This window comes from Mustelus asterias, chromosome 1, assembly GCF_964213995.1.
Source record: "Mustelus asterias chromosome 1, sMusAst1.hap1.1, whole genome shotgun sequence".
Lineage (NCBI taxonomy): Eukaryota > Metazoa > Chordata > Chondrichthyes > Carcharhiniformes > Triakidae > Mustelus > Mustelus asterias.
Genome location: NC_135801.1, coordinates 63169483 through 63191734, shown reverse-complemented (window position 1 = coordinate 63191734; position 22252 = coordinate 63169483). Strand labels below are relative to the sequence as shown.

Genomic DNA, 22252 nt, shown 5'->3' with positions numbered 1-22252 from the left:
TTCTTAGCCAGACTCAGCACAAGCAGGAGGGCAGACAGTTGATTTAAAAAATGAAATCTAGTATAGTACAATGGTAACTAAACTGCTATTTTTAACTCTTTGGGAAAAATCCAACAATCCAGCTAAGTGCAGGACAATTGGATAATTACATTCTTGTAATAAAAATAGTTTGTCGCAGAAGTGATCATTGTCTATTGTATACGTATAAAGTGTCTATAATTTTATACAGAAGAACCCTACTTTAGAAAAATAAAGGATGTTCAACAAGGTATCTTGCTGTAATGTTGTAAATCTGTTGCACTGCTTGTGTAGTATATAATAAGGCTCCTGGTGAGAGCCAAGCTTACAGGAAGAGTTCAGGATGACTCTAAACCATGTTGCCCATGTCATCAACCCAAATATTTAACAAAAGCCCCCCCCATCACTTTTTTCAGAGAAGGAAACTTAATTTAAATCATTGTGTGGATTATAGACTCTGTTCGCAGAAGACTTGAACCATTTTCATGGCCCCACCAGTCTCCAAGATGCAGCCTATGATTTCTGCCCATTCATTTTACTCATGATGCATGCCCTCCAAGTGCAGCTTCCCACTAGCATTGTGGAATCACCTCTAATATCCTATAAGGAGCAAATAGAATGGCACTTTATATAATACATCTGTCAATACCTCAAAGATGTTAAATGTAGCTGAAGCAGTTTGAACGGCAGTGATATGGAGATGTGCAGTGTCCATTTTGTACACAACATTATCCAATAAACATTGAAATGAAGACCAGTGCCTGAGACACTGGAAGAAATTCCTGCCTCTTTTAAAATCTTGATTCACTGGACCATGTTATGGGGAATGGCTTAAAGTCTCACTCAAAGTAAAGTCTATAGAGGGAATAGAGTAGAAATTCATCTTGTGCTGTATTAGCTGCGTGGAATTGAATATAAGATGCTGCATATAACAAGTGATCATTCCAATATTGTCCATTTTGCACCACTGCCCAAGACAAATTTTATCCCTACAGGTCTTGATAAGGCTAGGATTGGATAAGCAGAAACTTCTGCAGCTAAATATTGGGAAGGTAGAAGCCATTGTCTGGTCCCTGCCACTAACTCGATCCCTCTTTAGCCACTTTGAGACTGAACCACATCATTTGAAACCTGCTGTCCTACTTTATCCTGAGATAAGCATCTGCTATTGACATCTCTAACCCCCTCCAGCTCCAAAACCCTCTGGGATCTTAGTGCTTCTCAAATTCAGGCTTCTTGTGCATGTACTACTTTCATCGCTCCACCATTATTGGCCACACCTTCAGCGACTAAGGGAGGAGCATGACCACTTGAAAATGAGGGTGAGAATTTTTAAAATTGAGGTGACATTAGATCAGGAACCAATAGAACAAAGAAAAGTACAGCTCCAGAACAGGCTCTTCGGCCCTCCAAGCCTGTACCGATCATGATGTCCTAACTAAACTAAAAAAAAAACCTACCCGTACTTGATCTGTATCCCTTTATTCCCTATTCATGTAGCCATCCACATGCCTCTTAAATGTTGCAAATGTGCCTGCTTCCACCACCACTGGCCTACTTCGAGGGCTTTGTCAGTTTTTAGTTGCCTAGACTTATCGTATACTTTTTGACTAAACTTACAATTTTCCTTGTTATCCAATATTCCTGAATCCTGCCATTTCTATCCTTCACTTCAATCAACTGGCCTTTAAAAGTCTCCCACATGCCAGATGTAGATTTGCCCTCAAATAGCCACTCCCAAACCACATTCCCCAGTGTAGGTCAGTGAGCACAGGTGATGGGTGAATGGAACTTAGTGCCAGTTAGGATAGCGGGTAGAGTTTTGGATGAGCTCAAGTTTTTTTAAAAAGTGCAAGGTGTTTAATGTTTATTTATTAGTCACAAGTAGGCTTACATTCACACTGCAATGAAGTTACTGTGAAAATTCCCAAGTAGCCACACTCCAGTGCCTGTTCAAATACACGGAGGGAGAATTTAGCATAGCCAATTCACCTAACCTGCATATCTTTGGACTGTGGGAGGAAACCGGAGCACCTGGAGGAAACCCACACAGACACGGAGAATGCACAAACTCCACACAGACAGTGACCCAAGCCAGGAATCAAACCTGGATCCCTGATGCTGTGTGCCACCATGCCACCCGGGAGGTCTGGAGAGAATTGTAATTGTCCAGCCTGGAGATAACCGAACCATTGAGGGTTTAAGCAGCAGATTTTTTTAAAAAGGTGAATTCGGATAATGTTATGGAAGCGGAATTAGGGAGTCCTGGTGCTCGAGAGGAATATGGGATCAGAATGTCAGATTGGCTAAAAGAAAAATGCCAAGATTGAGTGATCTGGTTTAGCGCCATTGATATAGGGGAGATATGGCATCTGTGGCTCAGGGATGTGGTTGTGGGGATAAAAGATGATTGCTTTGATCTTCCAAATATTTGGAGGAAGTCCTATACTGGATGTCAAAAAAGCAGTGCAACAAATCTGAGGCAGTGAAAGGGTCAGAGCTGTGCTGAGGGTGAGCTGGGTGTTATCAGGCTGCATGTCAAACCTGACATTTTTGGATCTTATTGACGGGCAGCATGTTGATAGAAGGCCAAAGGTGGATCCTTGGGGTCTCCTGAGCTACTGGTATGGGAAGAAGAAGTCATTGTGGATGATTATCTGACTATAAGTTGATCGAAAAGGAAAAAAACCAAGAGAGGGCTGTCTCACCCAGCTCTATAATGGATGATGGGTGTGGGGGGTTGGGGCATTGTTGGGGACATCCATATCAACTGCTGTAGTCCAGTTAAGAAGGATGAAGAGGGATCATTGACTAACGTCACAATGCAATAGGATGTAATGTTTAATTTTGATGCAACAAAGGGGGAATCCTGAATGGAGGAGTTCAAGCATGGAGTTACTGGAAAGATACCTTGATTTTGGAGGGGGCAATATATTCAAGGATTTTGTAGAGGAAGAGGAGATCGGAGATGGGTCAAAGGCCGCTTTTTGTTTAGATGAGTGGTGATGCTGGTAGATTTGAAATGGGGGACAGTAACCAAGGAGACAAAACGGTTAATGTGGGGCTTGGAAGGAAAGTTGGATGGCCAATGGTTTGGTGGGAATTGGGTTGAGGGAACAGGAGGTGGGTCTCTTAGTTGAGATGAACTCAGGGTGCATGAGGGAGATATGGAAACAAGAGAAAGATGCATGTTCAGGCCAATGGCAGAGATCGGGAAATCTTGGGGGAAGTTTTGCTTACTAGGTTACGAGAAGGGAGGGAAATGAGTCAAAACTGAACAAATGCTGTCACTCTTGCTGACCCAGAAATAGACTAAATATTGTACCTTCTCATACATTGTTCCAGCAGTGATGATTGAATAAGGGCTTTAAGGTCATGAAATACGTGAGATTTCTGAGGTTTTAAATCTGAATAACTTGTACCAAAAGCTTTGGGAACTACACACACAAATATTTGTCAATAATTATTGCTCTGTAACTCTTTCTGTGCTAAAGATCCTATATAGAACATAAAACATAGAACATTACAGCGCAGTATAGGCCCTTCGGCCCTCGATGTTGCGCCGACCAGTGAAACCAATCTAAAGCCCATCTAACCTACACTATTCCAATATCATCCATCATGCAATTTATGAAGTTCACTAGATGTGCATTGCAAAGAACCCTTCAAAATGTAGCAACCAGCTCTGGCTTCAGAGCAAAAAGATATTTGTATGATCCCACTTGACAATTTAACAGGTAATGATGAGGGTTGAAGTGGTAACCCTAACAACAGTTGAGTACACTTGGTTCCCAGAGCGAAGAATAAGTTTAAGATTGCTAGCTCATGTGTTTTCTCACAAATCTTGAAATTTGAATCAGATGTGTAAATCACACTTGACCCTCTAATGTGATTTTATTTTATAATTCTATCATTGATTCAACATCAAAAATGAAACACAACACAGATAAATCCATTTTAAATATTCATTCTATAGCTGCATTGAAATTCTGTCCATTCTAGACACAACTTTAAGAAGGATGTGAAAGCTTCTATGAAGATGCAGAAATGATTAACGAGAATGGTTCCAGGTGGGAGAAATTTCACTTATGTGGGTGAAATGGAGAAGCTGGGGTTGTTCTCCTTAGAGAAGATTAAGAGATTTGATGGAACTATTCAAGATCATGATGGGTTTAAAAGAATAGTGTTCCTCTTGGTGGGAAGGTTGAGAATCACAAGACACTGAATTCTATTGCTAATCACCTTCAATCAAAGGTGACATTGGGGAAAAACTTTACAGAGCACAGTGAGTGGTTATGCTCTGGAATGCTCTGCCTGAAAAGGTGCTGGAAGCAGATTCAATAGTGGCTAATTAAAAGGGAATTGGAGAGCATCTTACTGGAAAAGATTTGCAGAACTATGGGGAATGGGACTAGCTGAGATGCACTTATGGAGGACTAATGTAAACCTAACAAGCCGAATGGCCTGCTTATGTGCTCTGACCATTCTACGATTGTAAGCTGTCTGTACAGATTTTAGCAAATTTTGCCCTGGTGGCATGGTAGCACAGTGGTTAGCACTGCTGCCTCACACCATGGACCCAGGTTCGATTCCCAGTTTGGGTTACTGTCTGTGCGGAGTCTGCATGTTCTCCCCGTGTCTGCGTAGGTTTCCTCCGGGTGCTCCGGTTTCTTCCCAGTCTGAAAGACACGTTGGTTAGATGCACTGGCTATGCTAAATTCTCCCTCAGTGTACCGAAACAGGTGCCAATGTGGCAACGAGGGGATTTTCTCAGTAACTTCATTGCAGTGTTAATGTAAGCCTACTTGTGACAATAAATAAACTTTAGACTTTAAAAAACAAGGTCCCACGTGGTAAACAAGTCAGGAAAGTGAGAACAAGTACTTGGCAAGTTGAATCCAAAATTGGCCCAATGGCAGGAAGTAAAACTGCTAGGTTGTTTCTAGTGGAGCTCTGCAGTGATCAGTTCTATATTCCTTGTTTTTTGTGGTATGATTTAGACTCATGTAGGGAGCAAGTTTAAGATGTTTGCTGCTGATAGTCATGTGATTAACAGTGTGGAAGAAAGCTGTAGCCAGCAGGTAGATATAAATGGACTGGTCAAGTGGGCAGAAATGTGACAAACAGGGCAAGGAAATACGTAATAAATGGTGGGACACTAGGAAATCTAGAGGAAAATTGAAGTGCATGTCCATGGATCCCTGAAAGTAGTAGGACAAGCAGATAAGATTTTTAATAAGTCATATGGGATACTTTCCTTTATTAGCCAAGGCATAACATATAGGTTAAAGTCCAACAGGTTTATTTGGTAGCAAAAGCCACACCAAATAAACCTGTTGGACTTTAACCTGGTGCTGTTAAACTTCTTACTGTGTTTACCCCAGTCCAACGCCGGCATCTCCACATCACAACATATAGGAGCAGGCAAGTTATGTCAGAGCTGTACAAAACACTAGGATGTAGAATTTTGATAATTCTATTAATTTTTAATGTGTGTACAGAAGTCCTACAGAGCAGAAGGATGCTATTCGGCCCATTGAGTCTGCACCAATCCTCCAACAGCATCTTTACCCAGGCAAACCCGATCTCTGTAAACACACATCTTGCTAATCCATTAGCCTATGCATCTTGGGACAGTAAGGGGCAATTTAGCATGACCAATCCACCTAACCTGCACATCTTTGTGACTGGGAGGAAACCTATGCAGACACAGGGAGAACATGCAAACACCATACAGTCACCCAACCCTGGATTCGAATAGGGTTCCTGGCACTGAGGCAGCAGTGCTAACCACTGTGCCACCATGCAGTGTAACATCAATGGATTTTATTCTTTAACCATGGCTTAAAATTAAGTGGTTCAGTTTTGATTTTCTGTTGGACAGTTAACAGTGACAGTAGCTGGGGAAACAGGAAAGCAGTTACTTGTGAATAAACAAAGCTGTTTTGTTTCATGATTTGGAGATGCCGGTGTTGGACTGGGGTAAGCACAGTAAGAAGTCTCAAAACCAGGTTAAAGTCCAACAGGTTTATTTGGTAGCACGAGCTTTTGGAGCACTGCTCCTTCATCAGGTGAGTCCTGTCCTGAGACCCACCTGATGAAGGAATAGCACTCTGAAAGCTCGTGCTACCAAATAAACCTGTTGGACTTTAACCTGCGAGACATATTATTTTATGACAGAGCTCCTTTGAGTTTCAGCTGAACCTGTCTTTAATGGCCACATTATAATTAGGTATTTGTTTTTAAACCCGCTTGAAGGACTATTTAAAATCAGCCTGAACTGAAGATGGCACTGTTTAAACAAACCATGCATTGCTTTAATTGATCTGTACCAGAGAGGAAAACTTTATTCTCTGATATGATAGCTCAGCTGGAGTCAGAACTTCAAACACTAACACATCAGGAAGGGGGAGAATTACCTGGACTTTTCAGGAGGCAGTCACACCCCTTAGATTAACATCAAATTTGGTCAGGGACAGGAGGGTGTGACTGCAAGCAAGACAGGTAGAGGGATCCAGGAGATAGTGTTGAAGGAGCCTCAACCCTTGACCTTATTTAACAAATTAGATTTTTGCTGTGTGGACAAGCATAGAGGCTATAGGGAGAATGAGCAACCTAACCATAGTACTGTGGTTTAGGGAGCCATTCAAGGGGGAGGGGAGGGAGAGAAATGTAGTTGTAATTGGGCATAGTATAGTCAGGGCAATAGACACTTCCCTGAGGCCAGGATTGAGAGTCCCGAAGACTGTGTTGCCTGCCTGGTGGTCGGGTTCAGAATATCTCATCTGGACTGCAGAGCAGTTGGAGGGGAAAGATCCACTTGTTGTGGTCCACGTGCGTACAAACCAAATAGTTAGAAAAAGGCTCTGCTGAGGGAGTATGAGCAGCTAATGACTACATTTAAAAGCAGAACAAAAACGGTAATCTCTGGATTACTACCTGAACCACAAGCTAATTGGCACAGGATCAACAAGATTAAAAGGTGGCTCCAAGATTGATGTGGGAGAAGTGGGTTCAAATTCATGGGACAATGGCACTAGTACTAGAGAAGGAGAGAGCTGATCCAATGGGAAGGGCTCCATCTGAAGCATGCTCAGACCAGAGTCCTGGCGAATTGCATAACTAGGGCTTTAAAATAAATAGTGAGGGATGGATTCAACTGCATGGAAACTTTTGAAAAACGTTAAAGGGGAGAGCTCATGAGAGGTTATCCTCTCCAGAACAAATAATAGGACATAATTTGTAAAGGGTTAGGAATCTAACTTAAGGCACAGCAGACAAACAGGACAACTATGAGAAGGGGGACAGTCAATGCAGGACTGAGGGTGTTGTATTTGAATGTGCACAGTATAAGAAATGAGGTGAACGAGTTCGTAGCGCAGATTGAAATTGGTGGGTATGATGTGGGCATCACAGAGACATGGCTGCAAGGGGTCAGGACTGGGAGCAAAATATCCAAGGGATACACATTCTATCAAAAAGACAGGTAGGTGGGTAAAGGGGGTGGTGTTGCCTCTTTAGTAACAAATGAAATTATATCAATAGCAAGAAGCAATATAGGGTCAAAAGGTGTAGAATCTGTGTGGGTAGAGTTGAGGAACTGCAACGGTTAAAACCCCTGATGGAAGTCATGTACAGGCCTCCGAGCAGTAGTAAGGATGTGGGGCACAAAATACACCAGATGATAGAAAAGCTGTTTAGGAAAGGCAGTGTTACTGTGATCGTGGGGAACTTCTATATGCAGATGAACTGGGAAAATCAGGTTAGTAGTGGATCCAAGAAAAGGAATGTGTGGAATGTTAAGATGGCTTTTTGGAGCAGCTTGTGGTAGAGCCCACAAAGGAACAGGGAATTCTGGATTGGGTGATGTGTAATAAGGGAGTTTAAAGTGAGAAACCTTTAGGAGGCAGTGACCATAATGTGACATATAATTCACCCTGCAGTTTGAGGGAGAAGCTGGAATCAGATATAATGGCATTACAGTTGAGTAAAGGTAACTACAGAGGCATGAGTTGGTTGGAAGAGGAGCCTAGCAGGAGTTTCTGGGAGTAATTCAGGAGAGACAGCAGAATTTCATCCCAAGCAAGAAGCAGCTTACTAAGAGGAGGATGACGCAACCATGGCTGACAAGGGAAGTCAAACAGCATAAAAGCAAAATAATAAGCATAAAATGTGGCGAAGATTAGTGGGAAGTCAGAGGATTTGGAAACCTTTAAAAACCAACAGAGGACAACTAAAAAAAGCAGCAAGGGGAGAGAAGATGAAATAGGAGGGTAAGCTAGCAGGTAATATAAAATATTGCAAGAGTTTTTAAAAAATATATATAAAGGGTCAGCAAGAGTGAATATTGGACCGTTGGAAAATGGAGTAGTAGTAATAGAGTTCAAAGAAATGGCAGAGGAACTGAATAGGTACTGTGTGTCGGTCTTCATGGTGGAAGACACCAGTAACATACCGAGTGTGTCGGGGGCAGAGGTGAGTGTGGTGGCTAAGGAACTGGTGCTAGGGAAGCTGCAAGGTCTGAAGGTGGATAAATCACCTGGAGATGGACTACACCCTAGAGTTCTGAAGGAGATAGCTGAAGAGATTGTCGAGGCAATAGTGGTGATTTTCCAGGAATCACGAGTCCGGGATGGTCAGAGGACTGGAAAATCATAAACGTAACACCTGTTTAAGAAAGGATGGAGGCAAAGGGAAATTACAGGCCATTTGCTCAACTTCGGTTGTTGGTAAGCTTTGAGAGTCCATTACTAAGGAGGAGATCTTATTGAAACTTACAGAATACTGAAAGGCCTGGATAGAGTGGACGTGATGTTTCTATTAGTAGAAGAGACTAGGATCAGAATAAAGGGAATGAACCTGTCGAACTGAGGTGAGGAGTAATTTCTTCAGCCAGAGTGGTTAATCTGTGGAATTCATTGCCACAGAAGACTGTAGTATGCAAGTCATTGAATGTATTTAAGACAGATAGGTTCTTGATTGGTAAGGGGATCAAAGGTTACAGAAAAAAGGCAGGAAAATGGGATTGAGAAAAATGATCAATGGTCTTAACTGTTGATTTTAATAGCTTTAATGTAGGCCTTGGGTTAAGATACGTTAACAATAAATGTGGTCCAATGCAGGTGCTTAAGAGCCTCATCTTGCCACTGCTGATTTAATGGGCAGCAGGAGAGGCCAGCACTCAACATGCAGCCCACCACCATGTTGGGGAGGATTTGTGGTGGGTTTGAAGATGGAGGACATAGGAGCAGTTAGACTATTCAGCCCCTCACGCCAACTCCACTATTCAAATAGATCATGCCTGATCATTTACCTCAAAGCTACCATCCCTTGACAGTATCTAAAAATCCATCAATCTCGGTCTTGACTAAAATGACTGTGCTTCCACACCCCTCTAGGGTAGAGAATTCCAAAGATTCACTACTCTTTACGTGAAGAAATTGCTCTTCACCTTAGTCCTAAATGGCTGACTTATTCTCCAACTGTGTCCCCTGGTTCTAGAACCACCAGACAGGTGAAACAAATTTCTACATCTTCTCCGGCTAGCCCTTTATGAATTTTGCAAGTGAGAATACAGACCAGTATTCCCAGTTGCTTCTCATAAAATCTGACTATCCCAGGAATTGGGGGATACCAGGAAGTAGATAACTAATGCAGCACAAAATTGTGCAGGTCTGAGAATCCAAGGCTGTACCAAATTAAGTAACCTCATTCGGGTAATAGTTTAGAAACTTCAAACAGATCCATCTCCTTAAAATGGGTCAATCACATTGACCTGTAATTAATTGGACAATGCAGTCAATTAAGTGGTTGGTCAGGTTGCAGCAGAGGGGATGGCACAAGCTTGTCTCAACCCACTATCATGATGATGAACTGGCAGATATAAATTATGTTTTCTTATTGTAGTCCTATCTGCTGTTCATGACATGGAACACTATCTTTGGATATCAGTAATCACCTGTATAAAGAACTCAAGTCAATCTTTCAGATACAGATCCATGTTCAAAACGCTAACCTGTCTGTCTGTTCTCTTCACAGATACTGAATGATTTGCTGTTTCTAATATTGTGTGTTTCTGGTGGATTCCAGCATCAGCAATATTTTTATTTTATTGCAACTTTCAAGTGATATTAGACAGCAGTCCAACTAAGCAACTTTGGCTCCATCTACAGGCAAGTTAGACTAAATTACCCAGACATCTGAAGAGAAAGCAACTTTACGTGCTATATTAGACTGTCTCCTTTCCTCCACCCTCAGGATAATGAATTTATGCTTTGTTCATTTTATTTATTGAATTGAAAAAAAAAATGATAATTTAGAATATATTCAAAATTAGTTTAAATTGGTGAAATTTATTTTTTAAATATTGTGGTATCTTGAACAATTGAAGTAATTAGCTTCTTAATGTTACAAGTGAGGGAAAATAATTGTTCACTTACACAATCATTCCTTGTAATCCACAGAATTTATAGGGAATAGTCCCACATTTTCCTGTATAACAAGTGACATTGTCGCAGCAAAGATTAGCGCTTACACCAATTCTTAACATACATTCAGGAAAATTAAACTTAATATTTCATCACCTGATCAGTTTAATAGTAAAGTTTAAATAAAAATTGAATTCAATTTTGTACAGTGTACAATTCACAATTTTAAAGACAAAGTGTAAAATACTAAACAGTCCACAAAGTGGACAGTTAATTTATTCACAATAAGACCATACAAGTGGATACTTTGAACAACAGATTTTTTCCTTTGTTTTGATAAGACCACCAGGTTAGCTTTTGTGATAAAAAGAAGCCCTTAGGGATCAACAGGAGAAAGATGAATGATGCATTGTGCCAGAAGAGAACTAGACAATTATTAAATGAGACTAGAACTGCAACCAAATGCCAAGCTGCATAGTCCAACATTTTTAACTAGGGAAAAAAGTCTATTGTAAATTCTATGGGAAACTGTTAAAAGATCTGAATATTTATTGGTGACCAATACCTGAAACAGAAAGCGCTAATTTTAATGAAGTCAGCACATTTTCACTTCTAATAGTAAAATATCTTTCAAACCTGCAGACCCTAAGAGGATTATCTTCAATTCTTCATAAACAGAACAAAATATCCACTAGTCAAAGAACATGAACTGTATGGCCTTTTAAACTGTACTGTAGTGAGTCAGTCCCAAATATGGTTATTCTGTTCCTTTAACAACACCAACTAATGCTGGCCGAAGGGTGCGTCCATAAAGCTTGTACCCTATCTTGGTCACTAGCGCCACTGAGCCTGGCTCCTTTCCTTCCACAGGAGTGTGGAAGAGAGCTTCGTGCTCATATGGATCAAACTTTGCTCCAATGGGATTCAGTTTGACAAGACCATGTTTGGAAAACACTTTCTGAAGTTGTCCTTCAGTCATGATGAGACCTTCGTAGAGACTCTTCAAATGGGGGTTCTGTCCTGTGATCTCATCTTTGGGTACACTCTCCGTTGCTTTCTCAAGAACGTCCGCCACCTCCAAAAGATCCTTGCAGAAACTTTGAATACCTTAAAAGGGAAAAATGACAGTCAAAACTTTGATGGAATTCTAATATAAGTAAAATATACAAAAGAAGGCAAGAGAGAGAGAAGTGTTAAAAACACAAGACAGAATGGTGAAAGCCAATCGGAGATGACTTCACTTTGCTAAAACAGCAACATTTTAGTTTCACAAGGTGTCAGTACCTATGCAACTAAGTTCCTCTGGGTTATTTTTTCTCCTCGTGAGACTTTTGCCATTTTACCTGACAATTGGTCAGGGAAAATGTTACAGCGGTACTCAGGCAGGATAGATTAGGGAGCTTGTCTACAGAGGCCCTATGGTTGGAGCTGAGAAACAGGAAAGGTATGACCACATTAATGGGGTTGTATTATAGACCACCCAATAGTCAGCGAGAATTGGAGGAGCAAATCAGCAGAGAGATAGCTGACAACTGCAAGAAACACAAAGTTGTGATAGTAGGGGATTTTAATTTTCCACATATAGATTGGGACTCGCATACTGTTACAGGTTTAGATGGGGTAGAGTTTGTAAAATGCATTCAGGAGAATTTTCTACATCAGTATATAGAGGTGCCAAATAGAGAGGATGCGATATTGGATCTCCTATTGGGAAATGAGTTAGGGCAGGTGATGGATGTGAGTGTGAGGGAACACTTTGGATCCAGTGATCATAATGCTATTAGTTTCAACCTGATCATGGATAAGGATAGATCTCGTCCTCGGGTTGAAGTTCTGAACTGGAAAAAGGCCAAATTTGATGAAATGAGAAGGGATCTGGGAAGTGTGGATTGGCACATGCTGTTCTCTGGTAAGGATGTAAATGGAAAGTGGGAGGAGGCCTTCAAAGGAGAAATTTTGAGAGTGCAGAGTTTGTATGTTCCTGTCAGGATTAAAGGCAAAGTAAATAGGAATAAGGAACCTTGGTTCTCGAGGGAGATTGTAACACTGATTAAGAGGAAGAGAGAGTTGTATGAAATGTACAGGCAGCAAGGAACAGATCAGATGCTCGAGGAGTATAAGTAGTGCAAGAAGCTACTTAAGAGGGAAATCAGGAGGGCTAAAAGACGACATGAGGTTGCTTTGGCAGACAGAGTGAAGGAAAATCCAAAGAGCTTCTATAGGTATGTTAGGAGCAAAAGGATAGTGAGGGATAAAATTAGTCCTCTTGAAGACCAGAGTGGTAGACTGTGTATGGAACCAAAAGAGATGGGGGAGATACTAAATGGTTTTTTTGCATCCGTATTTAACGAGGAAACGGGCATGGAGTCTATGGAAATAGGGCAAACAGGTAGGGAGGTAATGGAACCTTTACAGATTAAAGGGGAGGAGGTGCTTGCTGTCTTGAGGCAAATCAGAGTGGATAAATCCCCAGGACCGGACAGGGTATTCCCACGGACCTTGAGGGAAGCTAGTGTTGAACTTGCCGGGGCCCTGGCAGACATATTTAAAATGTCAGTATTCACGGGGGAGGTGCCGGATGATTGGAGGGTGGCTCATGTTGTTCCGTTGTTTAAAAAAGGTTCCAAAAGAAATCCGGGAAATTATAGGCCAGTAAGTTTGACGTTGGTGTGGGCAAGTTATTGGAAGGTGTGATAAGGGATAGAATCTACAAATATTTGGATAGACAGGGACTTAGGGAGAGTCAACATGGCTTTGTGCGTGGTAGGTCATGTTTGACCAATCTATTAGAGTTTTTTGAGGAGGTTACCAGGAAAGTGGATGAAGGGAAGGCGGTGAATGTTGTCTACCTGGATTTCAGCAAGGCCTTTGACAAGGTCCCTCATGGGAGGTTAGTTAGAAAGGTCAGTCACTGGATATACATGGGGAGGTAGTAAATTGGATAAGACACTGGCTCAATGGAAGAAGCCAGAGAGTGGTTGTGGAGGATTGCTTCGGAGTGGAGGCCTGTGATAAGTGGTGTGCCGCAGGGATCGGTGTTGGGTCCATTGTTGTTTGTCATCTATATCAATGATCTGGATGATAATGTGGTAAATTGGATCAGCAAATTTGCTGATGATGCAAAGATTGGGGGTGTAGTGGACAGTGAGGAAGGTTTTCAAAACTTGCAGAGGGATTTGGACCAACTAGAAAAATGGGCTGAAAAATGGCAAATGGAATTTAACGCAGACAAGTGAGAGATATTGCACTTTGGAAGGACAAACCAAGGTAGAACGTACAGGGTAAATGGTAGGACTCTGAAGCGTGCAGTTGAACAGAGGGATCTGGGAATACAGGTACAGAATTCCCTAAAAGTGACATCACAGGTGGATAGGGTCGTAAAGAGTGCCTTTGGTACATTGGCCTTTATAAATCGGAGTATCGAGTATAAAAGTTGGAGTGTTATGGTAAGGTTATATAAGGCATTGGTGAGGCCGAATTTAGAGTGTGTCCAGTTTTGGTCACCTAGTTACAGGAAGGATGTAAATAAGGTTGAAAGAGTGCAGAGTAGGTTCACAAGGATGTTGTCGGGACTTGAGAAGCTGAGTTAGAGAGAGAGATTGAATAGGTTGGGACTTTATTCCCTGGAGCGTAGAAGAATGAGGGGAGATTTGATAGAGGTGTATAAGATTTTGATGGGTATAGATAGAGTGAATGCAAGCAGGCTTTTTCCACTGAGGCTAGGGGAGAAAAAAACCAGAGGGCATGGGTTCAGGGTGAAAGGAGAAAAGTTAAGGGAATATTAGGGGGGGGCTTCTTCACGCAGAGAGTGGTGGGAGTGTGGAATGAGCTGCCGGATAAAGTGGTAAATGCGGGGTCACTTTTAACATTTAAGAAAAACTTGGACGGGTTCATGGATGAGAGGGGTATTGAGGGATATGGTCCAAGTGCAGGTCAGTGGGACTAGGCAAAAAATGGTTCGGCACAGACAAGGCGGCCCAAAAAGCCTGTGAGCTTTAATTTTCTATGGTTTCCTATGGTAACATTTTGATTCTCTGGCATTTCATATTTGATCAGGACAACTCAATCAGCACACTCCAATTACTTCTCTGAATTTAACAAACTTCATAGATCATAGAAACCCTACAGTGCAGAAAGAGGCCATTCGGCCCATCGAGTCTGCACCGACCACAGTCCCACCCAGGCCCTACCCCCACATATTTACCCGCTAATCCCTCTAACCTACACATCCCAGGACTCTAAGGGGCAATTTTTAACCTGGCCAATCAACCTAACCCGCACATCTTTGGACTGTGGGAGGAAACCGGAGCACCTGGAGGAAACCCACGCAGACACGAGGAGAATGTGCAAACTCCACACAGACAGTAACCCGAGCCGGGAATCGAACCCGGGACCCTGGAGCTGTGAAGCAGCAGTGCTCACCACTGCGCTACCGTGCCGCCCACGTGTAACAAGACTATAGACACCAACCGTGCCGCCCACTTGTAACAAGACTATAGACACCAACACCCTGGCAAATCAGAATGTTCAACTATTTTTTTATATAGTTGGGAAAAAGCCTTTATTCTACTTTTAAAGCAGTGGATAATTTAAGCATAATGTAAAATGCCTGTAATTACATCAGCTAACCTTTGAAAAATAGACCTGTTCCCATCAATAAAAAGTTTTCAATCCAGAAGGCCTACTGAAATCCAGTTGAAATAAAAAGCCTCAAAAATTGTTTAATAGCCAAACTCACCTGAGTGGGGAACCACAGAAGGCTGGTACAGGAAATGGGAAAACATTCAGAAAGGTACAACAGGGAAATATTCTTTCGCGGTCAAGGCAAATGTACATTTTTTTAGCATGAGTGTTGAACATTGAGCAGTGCAAAAGAAATGGCACAGCACTGCATCCCAGCACTGACCCCTTTCAGCTCAAGGACAGAAGTTCACCCCTTCTGGATGAAGATGTTGAGACCTCAGCTTGGACTTCAATGGTTATTACCAAGTATCAAATTGTATAATTACAGAATGAAGTGCTTTAAAAGTAATTTTATCAATATGGGGATAGGACCAAGAACAGACTAACAAGTATATAGAATTCAAAAACAATAGTGAACAAATTTTCAGTTCTCAAATTTTGAACACTTGGGCCCTACTGTATTGTGCATGGTCTTGTTCCAATTGCAGCCATTATCTATTATATCAAGACACCCAGGTCTTTGATAGAACAGCAAATAAAATGTATTTACAATACTGCAAGTACATTTGATACTGTTTCTCTCTACACAAATGCTACTAAACAAGTATTTTCCTGCATTTTCTGTTTCCCCAAACCATAACATTTTTGTAATTGAATATCGCTTCTCGGCCTTTTGGCTAAGATCAAGTGTAGTATCGACATGCTGTGCTTGGTTAAAGTCAGTAGGTTACATTTTAGCTTCATTTGAAGCAATTTTTAAAAGCGGCATCTCAGCCTTTTGGCTAAGATGCAAATGAGATCAAGCCTTGGAGGAGGAGCTATGCCTACTCCAATCAGCTTGGATCATGTAGATCAAGCCCAAGACAGGATGTGAGAGCCCTGTCTTGTCAGCTTGGATTGGGAATGTCTCAACTTGAGACTCCGAATTGGACTTGATTGAATTGGAATGAAAACAAAAAAAAACTTTTATGTGGACAATGTTTTGAAGAGAGAGAGACCAGTTGGAAGATTTCATAAAAATAAACAAATTTGACCCACAAAAGTAATCTATGGTAAAAGCCTAGACTTGCATGGAACTCTAGTGAAGTCTAAGTTGATCACTACCAAAACACATACATTGAAATATTTTCTGCTAGTTGTTTTGTCCAGGACAATTCCAAGCAATGTTGTGCTTAGTGGCTACTCTAAGGAAGACTGCACCACAAAGTTACCAGACATGAGCTACACCCACAGTCCTTCAATTCAAATGTATACGCAAGTAGCTACCAGGTGGAGTCTAACATTTTTTCCCCACCCTCAGGAAGGAAAAAATCCAAGTACACAGCAAACTGTCTCTTTTCACTTTTCTACCGATGCTAAATTAGCCTAAAACCATCACTATACAAGACAGAAGAAATACACCGAATACCACCTTATTGGCATCTCACAGCCAGCAAGCCACGGTTGAAGATCCATAGATGAAACATTTCTGCTATGATCCACTTGAGGGGTGAACTATGCCTACATCTACGAACACTATCAGTAACCCCCACAGCTTGCCTCCTGGGCTTGCAGAATCTCACTAGCTGTTCTGTCTGGAGACAATACACATCTCTTTAACCTGTGTTTAATGCTCCCTCCACCACATTGTCTGTACCTTTAAGACCTGGCTGGCTTTAGGGATTCGCATTCTAATCAGTATTCTGCAACTTGATTTTGTGTCTGTGCCCTGTTTGAGAGCACATTTCCACTCCATCTAACGAAGGAGCAGTGCTCCGAAAGCTTATGGTATTTGCTACCAAATAAACCTGTTGGACTTTAAACTGGTGTTGTGAGACTTCTTACTGTGTACATCTACAAACACATCAAACTCATTTTACCCAGTCAACAGTTGTTTCTGTTCCAGTTAAGTCATTTTCCTTGTCAGCTTTTGAATAAGCCCTGTACATACACACAGTTACCCTAATGCATTGTGTACATTTCAACATAGCCCATCTACAAGGAAACTTAAATTTAAAACAAAGGAAAAATAATGCAAGCTGCCATTAGCATTTTAACAAGAATAAGGCACACAAATTAATATTGGGATAGTGCTGGGAGAGAGAATAAAATTATAGGGTTAACAGAACAAAGGGAAAGAAAGGTGAAGCTAATGCAAGCACAGATCAAACATTAAAAAAAATTAGTTGTGGATGAGCCTGAACAACATGACCAAAGCGAAGGAACTGGAAAAAATACAAGTGGTTGTTAGAACAAATGAAAGAGGAAAAATATTACATTAAAACAAGCCACAGATTTTTAAAAAAAGTTAGCAGATCATGAAAAGACAAAGCAATGCAAACAGGAACAGACCAAATTTGGAGGGGGAACCCCGACCAAATCATTAGACTTGGAAAAGAAAATCAGTAAAAAAGAGGCAAAGTTAAATTTCATACGATAGCATATCTGGAACAGTCAAATCCAACATTTTCATGGTCTCATAGCCACAAAGGCATGATTGCGTTACAAACAAAATAAAGCACATATTTACACTTAACCCATTGCACAACAACTGTGTGGAAACAGAAGGCACAGTGGACTTCACCTGAGTCTTAAACTAGATGAGATGGTTAGAATTTATCCTTGAATTAATAGAAAAATCCTTCAAATTAAAGTGTATTTATTTAAAATCAGATGTCGGTCATTTTGCAAACCCGTAATAGAGGCCAAAAAGTTAAACAACTCCCTGTACAACTCATCACAAAGAAAGTAGCCTGTTAGCCACTTAATTTCAATGATTTGAGAACACATTAGTTACACTAAGACAAGGACATTCAATCCCAATAGGAAATACCCACAAGAAGCTCCAACAGGAAATAGATGGCTAATTTCATCTGTTCATGCATTAAGAATGCTTACTTCCTGTTCCCCCAACAGCACGATAGGACTTCACAATCTCTAACATCACCAATCTGGAAGTGAATGAACTGTGTAATTAACAATAATGAAGAGTGTGGATTGTGTGCAAATGTTGGGATGCGCTTACCATATAACTTAGCTTCTTCAACCAGTTTTTGACTTCTTTGACGTAGATTTTCAGTATCTGCTAACGCTCGCTTATACTTGTCCTACAAAATATAAAGTATCCACATAATATCTTTTACTTCACTTTGTTGTATCTCACTATCTTTATTTTTAAAAGTTGAACCAATTTGGCTGTGAGCAATTCTTGCATTCAATCTATAAATTTACCATCACACTACTCCCAGCTGGTTAAGGCACTGACTACCTGAGCCATAAAAAGGTTACAGATTGTGTTGATAGGTGAATTAGAGTTATATGGGGCACTACAACCGATGTCAGCACACCTGGGTTTGGGAAGAGTTCCCAATCCTGAACATCATCTAACATCATCTGTCAGAAATGCACATTTACACATTAGGGAATAAAAAATAATTGTATTCAGCTATGATGCTGTTCAAACATCAAATAAGCAGATGGAATTCAGGTTCTAGTCACACATAGGGAGAATGGAGAGTTGGGAAAGTTATTATGGTTCAATGCTATTAGAACTCAAGTCCAATGAAGAGTTGCCTGATATGAAAACTTTACATGCAGCATTTCATGTCTGTCATGTTTCAGACATTAAAAACATTTGCTTCCAATATTGTATAAAAAAAGAAAATACAGCATTGTCTTTTGGAATTAACACAGAAGAGTATAAAATACCAAAAATCCTTAAACCCGATTAATTGATACAAATAAGGTCAGTATTTTTATTTGGCAATTATACTTTGTAGCCTTGAAGAAACAGACCTACAATTTGTCCAAAAAGTACAGTGCAATCAATTTTTCTGGCAAGGCAGAAGCATATATGGGTGGAGTGGTAGTGTATCTTGTACAATCACTATACCTTTGGCAGAGAAAAAGTTCTAGGATTTAAAGTATTTCAATATCACTTACAGATTGCTGTAGATGGCCTAAGCTGTCTACCTCAAGGCAATGGCTGAAGATTCAGAAGTAGTCAAAAATGATTTTGAAATATTAATTTGTTTTCATAATTGCATCAGGGGATCCTACAAATTCTACTGTCTCCAACACATTCAACAAAACTGAAATCAAGTTTCTTCACAAGTATTGTTAAAACAGAGGTACATAAAATGTCAATAATATCCAACACAACCATATTCCACTCAGTAGTGTCTGGAGGTCAATATCAAGGAAATTCAGGCCATTCCCTCTTGCACTGTAGAACTGTTGTCATAAGACAGCACATCCTTTGACTCTCTATCTTCTCACCAAGGATCAATGCAAAGTTTAGTTATTAACGCTTACTGTAAGGTCCTTCAGTTGCTCCTCCAGTTTGGTCTTTTCTTCCACAAGTGTTTTCTCTGTTGAGTTGGGTTCTCCTTTGTCTCCATTCTGAGTCTGGCTTTGGTCATCTTCATAGCTTTGTCCAGTGTTTTTCTGCCGAGTAGCTGTACAGAGAAACCTAAGGAATATAATAAAGTCACATTAGTCAAAAATACTATGCAAAGGCATATCAGACTAAAGGCTGACAAGACCCCTGGACCTGAAGATCTGCACTTCAGAATCTAAAATTAAATGGCTGCAGAGGTAGTGAATGCTTTGGTTATAATCTTCCAAAATTCTCTATTTCCTGCAATGGTTCAAGCAGATTGGACAACCCCCACTTTCAAGAAAGGGAGATGATTAAGCAGGAAATGATAGACCAGTTAGCTAATATTATCGGGGGTAAAAGCAAAATACTGTCGGGAATCTAGAATTAGGGGACATAGTTTCAGAATAAGGGATTATCTATTTAAGATAGAAATGAGGAGGAATTTCTTCTCTCAGGGTTGTGAATCTTTGGAACTCTACCCCAGAGAGCTGTGGGGGCAGTCATTGAACATAATCAAGACGGAGATCGGTGGACAGATTTTTGAATTATAGGAGAGTCAGGGGTATGGGGAACAGGCAGGGATGTGAGCTGAGGTGAAGATCAGACCAACCATGATCTCGTGAATAGCAGATCAGGCTCAAGGGGCCCTATGGTCTACTCTTATTTTGTATGTTTCGTTCTTATCTCAAGCTGGAGCACAAACGGGTGGAAGTTGCACTATATGGTGCAGAAAGCTCTGGTTAACTACATCTGGACTACTGCATTCTGTCTGGGCAACACACCTCAAAAGTTATGCTTGTGCCGAGGTAAATTCACAATTATACCACAGCTAAATGGATAAAATGAAGACAGTGTTCCTAGATTAGGCTTGTAATTACCAGAAAGTATATAGGACTAAGTGATACCATTTAGGTATCTATATTAAAGAATTTAATAGCATTGAGCAAAACAATTTCCTCAGGTGGGAGTGTCCAGAACAAGGGGGCATAACCTTAAAAATACCATTCAAGGCAAGGTCCAGAAATATTTCACACAAAGGGCAATGAAGATTTGAAATTCCTCCATCCCACCCAAAAAAAAGTTAGGCGAGTTGAAAATTCCCTATGTTCAATCCTAAAAGCAAATAAACCGATATCAAAACAAAGCTATTTTGAACAATTAAAACTTAAAATGGGAGCAAAGCTATGCAAAATGAGGTCAAACAAGGATATTTTCTGCTATGGAATAACAATAATACAGATTATTCCAATTTAACGGTTTTGGGAGGACCAGAAGGCGCAAGGAAGCAGCATGTTGTGCATTTCTGTACGACTCAAAAGACTTGATTGCTTTCAAATGCAACAAATAATTAATAAGCACAGGGATAGAGGGGGACTGGGAGAAACAGGAATGGGATAGAGCCATTTGGGGACGGGGAAATCAAGGTCAAGATATCACTGTGTGGAACAAGCTTGATAGACCAGCTGGTCGTTCCTGTCCGTCAACAGTGTGTGCCCGCAAAAAGGTTTTAGGTAAAAGCAAAATCCTGCAGATGCTGGAATCTGAAACAGGAATAGAAAATGCTGGAAAATCTCAGCAGGTCTGACAGCATCTGTGGAGAGAGAATAGAGCCAACTTTTCGAATCTGGATAATCCTTCATCAGACCTACTGAAATTTTCCAGCATTTTCTGTTTTTGATTGAAAAGGGTTTACATTGTTCTAAACCAGGCATTTTAAAGCTTGGTAAGAAGTTTAACAACACCAGGTTAAAGTCCAACAGGTTTGTTTGGTAGCAAATGCCACTAGTTTTTGGAGCGCTACCCCTTCGTCAGGTGGAGTGGAGAAATGCTCACAAACAGGGCATACAGAGACACAAACTCAATTTACAGAATAATGATTGGAATGCAGTCTTTACAGGTACCTGTAAATTGAGTGTGTATGCCCTGTTTGTGAGCATTTCTCCACTCCACCTGACAAAGGGTCAGCGCTCCAAAAACTAGTGGCATTTGCTACCAAACAAACCTGCTGGACTTTAACCTGGTGTTGTTAAACTTCTTACTGTGTTTACCCCAGTCCAACGCTGGCATCTCCACATTTTAAAGCTCCACAGTAAAGCAAAACTCAGTCTCAACAGGAGAAGGAACCCTTGAGATGATGCAACATTTGGCAACCTTACCGGTCAGTTTTGGGCAGGACTCTAAGAATCACCATAAATATCTGTGCTGTAAACACCGAAAAACCATTCAGTAACTTACACTTCTATCGTGGTCGTCATATTTACCAGGTATTGGAGTGTTTTAGAATGGGGATTGAAGAGGCTTCCAGTGATACTGGAGTTGAGAGAAGCACAGAACAGCGGGGGGGGGGGGGGGGGGGAGAGAGTGGTCAGCGGGAGAAGCTCCCAAGACCACTGCCCCCAGGCCGAGGCCATAACGGAAAGTCGCGCTCGGTGGGAGTGGGGATTGCTGGCTGAGAAGAGGACCGGGGCAGCCAGTCTTCGGGGGCCCAAAGCCGCGGCGCAGTGTAGCTGGAGTAGCCCGTTGGGCACACGACCCCGAAGGGAGTGAATCTCCCCCCCGCCCCCCGGACCTACCTGTGGCTGCTGGCCAGGCGGTTCCGGCTCGAGCAGTTGACCGATGCCGCTCTCGCGGCCCCTGTCAGCGCGAGACGACCTCCCGCCCTCATCAGCCGCGCGCCCCACTCCGCCATGGCCATCCTTCCGCACTGACGCGGTTCGAGCACGTCACTCCCGCCTGACTAATCCGCGCTCTCCTTCCTCCGCCC

The 22252-nt window shown here is 41.4% G+C and overlaps 2 protein-coding genes and 1 non-coding gene across 5 annotated transcripts in view; 2 read left to right on the top strand and 1 right to left on the bottom strand.

Moving 5' to 3' along the window:
* tada2b (transcriptional adaptor 2B) overlaps nt 1-16927 on the top strand; it is a 26695-nt gene extending 9768 nt beyond the window's left edge. For 2 of the 3 annotated variants that reach the window (XM_078213322.1, XM_078213332.1), the window contains exons 2-3: nt 10057-10190; nt 16429-16927. The gene's annotated coding sequence lies outside the window, so the exon portion shown is untranslated. Of the gene's footprint in view, nt 1-10056; nt 10358-16428 lie in introns of those variants that run through there. The other variant, XM_078213312.1, reaches the window with a different exon arrangement.
* On the bottom strand, nt 10413-22252 carry grpel1 (GrpE-like 1, mitochondrial). The gene is made up of 4 exons (XM_078213345.1): nt 22062-22252; nt 19422-19578; nt 18133-18214; nt 10413-11552 (listed from the first exon to the last, which is right to left on the bottom strand). Exons 1-4 carry the CDS (start codon nt 22181-22183, stop codon nt 11203-11205), a joined length of 711 nt encoding a protein of 236 aa, XP_078069471.1. The 5' UTR covers nt 22184-22252; the 3' UTR covers nt 10413-11202.
* Nucleotides 15786-15984, top strand: LOC144501923 (U2 spliceosomal RNA). The gene has a single exon (XR_013499219.1). It is a non-coding gene; the product is annotated as a U2 spliceosomal RNA (small nuclear RNA).